At 40.2% G+C, this 9,834-nt stretch overlaps 1 protein-coding gene across 1 annotated transcript; it reads left to right on the top strand.

Annotated features, from left to right (window-relative positions):
- The first annotated feature begins 212 nt into the window (after positions 1–212).
- On the top strand, positions 213–8,281 carry LOC132634697 (uncharacterized). The gene is made up of 9 exons (XM_060350708.1): positions 213–375; positions 632–1,501; positions 1,809–2,140; positions 4,024–5,163; positions 5,239–5,394; positions 5,479–5,815; positions 5,945–6,015; positions 6,108–6,230; positions 7,466–8,281. The coding sequence occupies exons 2-9, from the start codon at positions 643–645 to the stop codon at positions 7,832–7,834; spliced, it is 3,387 nt and encodes a 1,128-aa protein (XP_060206691.1). The 5' UTR covers positions 213–375; positions 632–642; the 3' UTR covers positions 7,835–8,281.
- The last annotated feature ends 1,553 nt before the right edge of the window (positions 8,282–9,834 follow it).

Here is a 9,834-nt window from a genome sequence, read left to right as displayed (position 1 = left end):
ATAAGCTGCTTTAAATAAGTTAAGTCAAATAGGCTCAATTATTTTTTTGGACTTATTTTATGCATAAAATTGTTTTAAACTGATCAGCCAAACACTCAAAAAAGCTAAAAACAGCTAATAAGCAACTTATAAGCCAATCCAAACGGGCTCTAAAACTCCAAAGAATAGATAATTGATAATTGAGTATTTGGGTTAAGGGCGAATTAAGTCGTATTGGGGAGCCGAGCCAAGTGTGGCGGACGCCAACATGGTTTATTGAAGCAGAAATTGATAGAATCCCATAATTCCGAGAAACCAAAAAGGCAGCTCCGAAACCCCTATGCAGCTGACGCTCGAATTTGAATCCCCTCTCAAAGCTTCAATCAATTGTTCACGGTACGTATAACTTGTTCTTATTTACGGTCGCTCTTAATTACTAATTTTTATGTCTCACTGGGAAAGGGTTTCATAATTGAGGTGGGTTGTATATTTCAATTATAGGCTTGGTTTTTGTATCCATCTGACTGGGAATGGGTTGATAATTAATTGGACCTTTCAATTGGCAATTAGTTATTCATAATTGAGTTGAGGTGCTATAGGCATGTATTGCCTAAAAGGGGGTTTTTAGTTTTTTTCCTTGTGTTTGTTGCAGTTTTATTAGCCATGAAGAGCCGGTCTCACCGGCTTCCCGCTGCTAATCCACAAGATGACTGGGTTGATGGTTCATGGACAGTGGATTGTGTGTGTGGTGTGAATTTTGATGATGGAGAGGAGATGGTGAATTGCGACGACTGCGGTGTGTGGGTACATACACGTTGCGTGCGCTATGTCAAGAGTGAGAAGCTATTTGCATGTGATAAGTGTAAGAATAAAGCCAGGAGGAACGATAGCGAAGAAACTGAGGTTGCTCAGCTCCTTGTTGAGTTGCCCACCAAGACTCTCACGATGAATCCTCCATATCCTAATACTGTCACTACCCGAAGGCCCTTTAGGCTTTGGACTGATTTGCCTATGGAGGAAAGGGTTCACGTGCAAGGTGTTCCCGGTGGTGATCCAGCTTTGTTTTCTGGGTTATCATCTGTATTTGGTCGTGAATTATGGAAATGCAGTGGCTATGCTCCCAAAAAGTTTAATTTTCAATATAAGGAATTTCCTTGTTGGGATGATGAAACAAGGGAGGCCCATGATAATACCCGTGACAAAGGCCATGAGATGACTACTAGTAATGGTGCTGGTGCTTTATTCTCCTTGTCAAGGGAAAACCGCTTGTTTGCACCAGTAGTTAACCCTGTTTCTGAGAAGCCTGTTATCAAGTCCAACGGTGCTATGGATTCAGTTGCTACTACTCGCTCAACCAATGATGTGAAGAAGGGCACAGGTTTATTGGGTCCTAGCTTGATACAAGGCAACAAACGTAAGAAAGAAGAGTTTGGGATGTCCAAGGACCAAAGTGGTAAGAAGAAGTCTAAGATCGTTGAAAAGGAGGGTTATCTTAAGAAAGATGCACATGCTTCTAGACCAGGTTATTAAGCTACTACCCTTTTGTTAAAAAAGTTTTTTCTTTTTGATACTTTATTATTTAGTTTATATACACCCATCTATATGTATATAACTTTTTTTGCATGTCTGATGGTTTCTTCACTTCCAAATTTTGGTTTGTGTTACTGCTGCTTTATCTACTATTTGAATTGATACTAGTACTGCCATGATTGTTGATAATGGTCTTAATGTTCCTTTTCTTGTGGGATTACACTGGGTATGTTGTTGGTACTTAATATTCCTTCTCAAGTTATGAGGAATTAACTCAAAACAATTGCATTTTCTTAAAGACAGAGGCCCCATGGCTGTCAAGACAGATATTCGGAGAACAAAATCTGAAAATTCACGGGAAGTTTTGGCTGCTGTTGACATTGTGGAAGGACCTCGTGTACTGGACCATGACACTACAAGCTATTCTGACATTCCAACTTCAAATGAGCGCTTTTCAAAAATTGCATCTTATGATGTATCTAAACGCTGCTCAACAAGTGAAGCACATCCCCGGGAAGACAAAATTAGAAACCACGTTCCTGTTAGGGTTGAGGACCCTCCTATGGAGAATAATGGAGCAGCAACAAATTTAGAGCGGAGTGATTCTGCTAGTTTACCTATGACAGACGCGGTATGTGATTGGTTCTCATGCTAAAAAATTTCTGTGATGATGTGGTGACTTCTCTTTATTTCATTTTTCACACATCGCCAAGTTTATGTCCAATTATGCCCAGTACTGCATTTGTCAAGTCATAGAGTAATTTTATGTGCTATGATCCTGTTTGTACTTTAAATTTTGTAAAACTGTAAGGGCCGGAAGAACAAAACTTTGTAGGCAGGTAGAAAATCTGCTATTCCAGCTTATTTCTGAATTTCAAAACAAACAGAAAATGCATGAAATGTCTCTTCCCCTCCCCTTTGTTAGAGAGGTAACAAGAATGGCGTATTAGGAATAGAAGCAAGGTGTTTTAGCCAACAACACTGAAGTTCCTGACATATTCAAAGCTAGTAAACTGTGAACCTTCTTTTTAGCCGAGGGTCTATCGGAAACAGCCTCTCTTTCCCGTAAAAGTAGAGGTGAGGTCTGCGTACATCCTACCCTTCCCAGACATCACTTGTGGGATTGCACTGGGTATGTTGTTGTAGTAAACTGTGAACCTTCTCTGGTGCTCTATCTATTGTAGCTACTGTTATTTTTGCATTAGTCCCTTCTGCTTGGGAAAAAATTCAGACTTAGTGAGGATGTTCCATGAGGGTAGCCATGCAATTTGGAAATCCTGATTACCATAGCTTATCTCCTTGCCCAATTTGAGATGAGATCGAAGTTGAACCTTAAAGTTACATAATTCATGTTATTGCTGCTGTAAGGTTAACCATATTTTGATCCTGTAAACATGCGTGAACATTTATGCACATGTTCGAACATATTTGAACTGGAGCTTATAGCATTTGCTAAATGGCTGAAAGTAATTTAAATCTAACCATTATGGTGAAGCACATGGATCTGAAGTGGGCTGGATCAACGGTTCTAGTAGGCCAACCGTTTGGGATTTGCTTAAAGAAAGAGAAGATGGTATATATTTATTGGCTTTCATCTGAGGCTGAACGGGAGGGGATAAGGTGGAATGTGTTTCTTTATTCTCTATTATGTTAAGCACAGCTAGCTCTCCTTATGGGCCGAGTTTCTGTCAAAGCTATTGTCAGTTGATGGATCTCGTTTAACAAATAGAATATGCATTTCTTACATGCTCTACTGGCATTGCATATTACTCCTAAGTATGGAGTGCAGCTAGAGTTTTATGCAGGGAGTGCTATGTATTTCCTTAAGAAATGCAAATGTACCGAGTCTCGGTCTTCCCGGTTATGAGTCTGGTTTAGATGCCTTTTGGATCTAAAATGTCTTAGGAACCTTACCTTTTATAGAGTCGTGGAGAAAAGGGAGCTTTATGTCATGCTAATGTTTATCTTTTTTGGGCGAAGAATTTTATTACCAAATGGGATTAGGTGCAAGGAAAATCAACTAACTATTGGACAAACAAGTCCCAACATACATTTCCCTACCTACTGATATCATACTAGTACTAGTCTAGGGATAGAAGTTCAAAGTCTAGAACTTCCACGCTATTTTAGGCTTCATAATCTCACTACAGTGGACTTCCTGACTGATCTGCTTGACTATGGTCCCAGTGCTTCTCTGCATGTTCTTGAACACTCTGTCATTCCTTTCTTGCCATGTATAATATACAGTAGCAGCCAAAGATATTCGAAAAACCTCAGGCACTTTCCCCCTTGCATGCTTGCCTATTGCTCTTCACTTTGCCAGTTCATATGCGTTCTGCTTATGCCATGCCACTGCAGAATTTTACTCCATATTTGGGAAGCTATCACACAGTGAAAGAAGAGATGAGAGAATGCTTTCATTTTCTACATCACACAAAGAATGTTTATTATTTATTCTTGGTTTTCTTTTTTCTGTTTTTTTCCCCCGTAAAATAATGTCGATTGTGAAATTAGGTTGTTACTAATGCTACCAAGGAAGAGGTTGCGGTGCTAAGTAATGGAAGTGAATCACAAATGGCGGAACCCATAATAGAAAATGTTACATGTCTTGGTCCTAGCATTAAAAGGCACCCAAATGTTGAAAGTTCAAGTAATGACAAGGTTATTTGCTCTTCAGAACTCGAGGTTAAATTGACAGCCGAAGTCCATGCTGATCATGCAGACCTTGAAATTCAACGTTCACCTCCAAGTGAGGGTAAGTTGGATATAGCAAAATCCTTGGCAAAACCTGCAGGGACATCTTCAGGGTGCTTGTCTGAGAAAGCTGAAGTAAATATTACCACTATAGTCAATTCGGAATGTAGTGACTGTAACTTAGAGGAAGGCAGTAGAAGGGCAATGATTGGGAGTAATAATACAACTAATACTGATGAATCACCCAGTGCTCTCTGTCAATCTAATCAAGAACCTGAGATTTCTGAAGTTGCAGTAGGAGCAAGGAAGAGTTCAGGACACAAACAAAGTTCAAAACCTGCTGAAGATGCACCTAGATCCAGTTTAGCAGTCACAACCCCGTTATCAGCTTCAAACCACCGCAAAGTAGTTCTATCCATGGGAAAATCATCTTCAGGTACAACCAAGTCTTCTGCTCCTGAGAGTCGAACATCCTCGAAAGCTCATAATCATGATTCTAATGGTAGACCGAGAGGAATGTCTGGGAGCAATCTTAGTGATAAAAGAGAGAGTTCGTCAGTGGATGCAGGTAGGGATGAGGAGAGGCGTGAAAGACCGAGGAAAATGGTGAAAGAGGTCCCAAAGTCATCAGTTGGTTCGGCATCGAAGACATTGCAGTCGACCAAGCTCTCTCATGCTCCTGTGAAGAAAACAGTATCAGAAGCAAAGGATTCAGTTCCCAATACTTCTGCTAAAGCATCAACTGCGCGTAGTAACCCTGCTAGTTCACGCTCTGCAGAGTCTTCTACTTCACTGCAAAGTGAGAGTGCAGCACATATACAGAATAAAGCTACAGGTACACATTTGACACAAAAAGGTGAAAAGATAAACCAGCCAAGCTGCCAACCATCTTCTAAAGTGAATACACACCTGATGCATCCTCCATCTTCATCATCTCCTGCAGCACTAAGTGATGAAGAGGTAGAACTTGAATTAATGAATGTTTAGAAGTTCACTATTTCCCTCTTAGCTTACGCTTGTGCATTTTTTATGTAGCTTGCTTTACTGCTTCATCAAGAACTTAATAGTTCTCCCAGAGTTCCTCGAGTGCCACGGATGCGTCATGCTGGTAGCTTACCTCAGTTAACCTCACCAACATCTACAAGTATGCTAATGAAGCGAACATCTAGTGGAGGAAAAGATCATGGTTTGGTAAGCTACATTGTTTTTTTATTTAGTAGGCAATCATCTGCCGATTTTGACTTTGTTCTGACACGTGTTTATATGTTGCCATAGACATTTAGGAGAAAGTCAAAGGACATAGGCAGAGATGGTTCAAACTGTTCTCAGGAGGTGGTTCAGGAAACTAAGAAATCTGATAGATCAACTTCTCCTGGTTGTAGGAGAGAAGAAGATTCTATTATTAGGAGAGAAGGAGACGCTGGATCAGCAAAGAATGTGCAGTCTCTGAGGAAGAGTAACACACTTGCCTCCAGTACTTCTGCAAGTAGTAGTTTATGTTCCCCAAATGAGGCAAATGAGAAGAACCTGTCCCCAATGCACAATTCATCAAGTGCTGCTGCTGCTGATGATGCAAAAGTGGTTGGACATTCTTCACATCAGACATTACCAGGTTTTTGCCTTAACAAGAGTTATATATGTTGGATGTTTTATAATAAGAACTTCCCTTTTATTTTTGATCTTCTGAATGTTACCATGAGATTCCTCCTTATAGTTGCTACTTATACTTCTGCACTTGTAGGCTTGCTTGCTGAGATTATGAGCAAAGGTCAAAGAATGACTTATGAAGAGCTCTGCAATGCAGTTCTTCCGGTACAGATGCTTTAACGAGATAAGATACATTGTTCTCTTTCTGGTGTTACCAAAATTTAATTTGTCTTTTTCTCTTCCTGCTTTTTCTGTAGCACTGGCCCAACTTGAGGAAGCACAACGGAGAACGTTATGCATATTCAAGTCACTCTCAAGCTGTCCTTGATTGCTTGCGGAACCGAAGTGAATGGTCTCGCCTGATTGATCGAGGTCCCAAGGTATGCTTTAACAATTCCTGTGACATTTTATGGCTTGGTGTAGGTACTTGTGCTGGCATCTGAAAAGTGCCTAATGAGTCTAAAGTACTTTTTTTTTTGTTGCTTTTTAAGCATTTATTCAAGCTTCACATTCAGTCAACTAAGGCTAACCGAAGGTGGGGCTGGTGCTATCTGAATTTTATGTATCCATTCATCTCTTCAAGATGTATAACAATAGTTCAATTTTATGCTGGATGACAGTGTAAACCCCCCTCCTCTTCTACCCGGGCTCGGGACCGGGTAAATTGCATGAGATCATATGAATATGAAATTGAGGGCAACATTTATATTTCCTATATCACAATTATATTTACAAATAAGATTTGAGACCAATTATGACCCGTCTCTGTATTAGGCATCTTTATATGTTTTGCAACCAAACATATGAATACATAATTTCTCCTAATATTACGACTGTCGTGCTCGCCTTGGACCCACTCGTGCCCTTCGGGGCCGGTTGGGCTCATGCAATGCCGGCGTCTATGAGGAATGCCGGAAACAGCTTCTCTACCTTCTCAAGGTAGAGGTAAGGTCTGCGTACACTCTACCCTCCCCAGACCCCACTTTGTGGGATTTCACTGGGTATGTTGTTATTATTTATTAAAAAAAGGTTTCTACCAGTATGGAGCTCAAGGGTGATTTGGCTGGTTCCCGGAGCGCATACTCTGTCAAGGAAAGAGGGAACTGTGCTAAGTCTCCTTTTTATCTTTGATAAACTCTTGCAGTAATCTGGATAACCATTGCAATTGAAGAAACTCGTCGCATCAATGGTTAAGCTGATGAGATTTCTTTAATTTATTACTGTGTCCATATTTAACTTTGAGGGAGACAAGGTTCAATGTTAGGCAGTGTTTCTTGTCCTAGTGAGAGGTCATTGCGAAGGATCAAGTGCGAGGACTTCAAAAAATATTGTGAAAATAGCTAGTTTTGAAGGGCTCTGGCTGATTTATGTTTCACCTCGATTTCTTTCCCAAAATAGTGAAGATTGAAGTTTGTTGTCTTAACAAGCTGATCTCCTTGTAACCTTGCCCTCCCTGCCTGGCTACCCAAATAAGGAAGAAAACCATCCATGAAGCTTTGGTTACAGCAGAAAAGGAACTATGTTAATGCTTGTTAAGGAATGATGTGTATAGTCAATTAACTATTTGGATTCATATTTGGCTATATGCTTTTAATTTTTTCTTTTTCTTTATCAGACCAGTACAACTAGGAAGAGACGCAAGCTTGATGTTGACTCTCAGTTTACTGAATCGGAGGATAATGAAGATTGCATGGATAGAGCTGCAAAAAATGTCAGGAACAAGACTTTTGAATCAAAGCAGGAAGAGTTTCCCAAAGGCAAGAGGAAGGCAAGAAAGCGCAGGCGATTGGCTCTTCAAGGAAGAGGCATAAAGGATGTGAGGAGGCGGCATAGAGCTGAGGTTTCCAGTGATGAGGAGATTGGCTCATCCTCTGAATCTGCTGGGGACAGCATGTTCAGCGAAGATGAGGTACAAGGTGGTGAAACTTCTCCTGCTGGAAATGAGGCTTCTGCTAGCTCTGATGAGAGAGCTACCATGTCATAATTTGTGTTAGGTGCTTTTTTGTTTCTTGGGGTGTTTAATACTTGACATCTATCATTAGAAAACTGACTCACAGATCTTGTTCAGTGGGGATAACTTTCTATGCCTCTGCAGATTCTTGCGTACGCGAGGTTATGGCACTAGAGTAAAGTCATTGTTTATAGGATGTTTCATGATTGGTGACTTTGGCCATGTCGTGTGCCAGTCCTGGCATGTTTATAGGTTTGTGTCCTTGCATAGCCTGGGTATATCATCAGCTGCCAGTTGATGCCCTATGATTTAGTTAACAAGATTCATGCACTGAATTCGTAGATGAAAGTCCTGTGGAAGCTGTAAGCTGCTGTAAATAGTTTAGATGCTCCACTGCAGATTTTGTTCGTACTCCTGATTGTTTTGTAGCTTCTGTAGAGTGAATTTTGACATTGATGTTATGCCCTTGTTTTTTGTTGATTTTTGTTTTCATGATATTGAGCTGGTTGGTACATTTGTAAACCCGGGGGGGGGGGGGGGGGGGGGGCAAAATAAATAATCCCCCAGAAGAACTAATATCTAGTAGGGGTGGGCGTTCGGTTTTTTGAAGGTGAACACCGAACCAAACTAGTTCGGTTCGGTTCTTTCGATTTCGGTTTTTTGAAGTTTGGTTCGGTTTCGGTTTTTTCAATTCGATTTTTTTGATATGATATTAGAAACGATTCTCTCGACACTAATTCATATTCTCAAAAGCAATAAAACATAAAATTGATAAATTGAAATTAAAATCAAACAAACAGGATATACAAGAATAGAAAATTATAACCATGATATAACATTACTAGGTGTTATATACATACCGTAAGAATAATTAAGAAAACACATAAAGGACATGCATTAATCCTAAAGACACATCCTAGTTGCCTTCTTTAACATATTTGATTTTCTCAACTGAAGTAGAAAATTAGGGATACAAATGCAAAAGAGGGCTTGTTACAATTGGGTTTGGACAATTCGCCTTCTTTTGGGGTGGTCTTTAAATTTTGCCCCTCATAGTTGAAATTTTTAAATTTTGCCCTTCGGCTAAACCCCATGGGTTCCAGGTTCGAACCCCCACACAGTCAAAATTTTAAAAAAAATTCGCAAGGCGAGTTTAAATTTCGCTATGCCCCTATCGGCATACACTTGTGAAGGAATTACCAAAGTTATGTCGGATCCGGCATACTTATGCCTTATGGGCAGACTTGGCTTATGTATGCCGGGTCCGGCATAACTTTGGTAATTCCTTCACAAGTTTATGCCGGGTCCGGCATAAAAGTTTGCCCATTAAAAGTATGCCCCCACCGGCATAAACATGTTAAGGAATTACCAAACTTATGCCGGACCCGACATACTTATGCCTTATGGGCAGACATGGCATAAGTATGCCGGGTCCGGTATAACTTTGGTAATTCCTTCACAAGTTTATGCCGGTGGGGGCATACTTTTAATGGGCAAACTTTTATAGTATGCCACATAAGGCGAAATTTTTCCTTAAGGCATAACTAAAAGTTTGCCTTATAAGGCAAAGTCTATACCTTAAGAAAAAGTTCTGCCTTATGGGGCATACTTTTGGTTATGCCTTAATTAAAAGTCTGCCCCATAAGGCATAGTTCCTTAAGGAAAAGTTTTGCCCCATAAGGCGTAACTAAACTATGCCTTAAGGAAAAGTTATGCCCCCTTCGGCATAACTTTAGTTTTTCCTTAAGGTCTTTATACCGGATCCGGCATACACTCCCCCAGCCCTCCCTTGCAAAATTATTTTTTTATTTTATGCATGAGCGGGGGTTCGAACCCAGAACCTCAGGTATCCAAGCGAAGGGCAAAATTTAAAGACCACAAATATGAGGGGCAAAATTTAAAGACCACCCCAAAAGAAGGGCAATCCGTGCAAAAAAATGATTGGGTTTTTTTGGCTTTAAACTTAATGGGCCTGAACTATATAATTTTTTTGGGTAATGTATTAAATTTCAGTGTGTGTTCGTTTTTTCGGT

This window comes from Lycium barbarum, chromosome 4 (assembly GCF_019175385.1).
Source record: "Lycium barbarum isolate Lr01 chromosome 4, ASM1917538v2, whole genome shotgun sequence".
Lineage (NCBI taxonomy): Eukaryota > Viridiplantae > Streptophyta > Magnoliopsida > Solanales > Solanaceae > Lycium > Lycium barbarum.
This window is presented reverse-complemented; position numbering and strand designations above follow the sequence as displayed.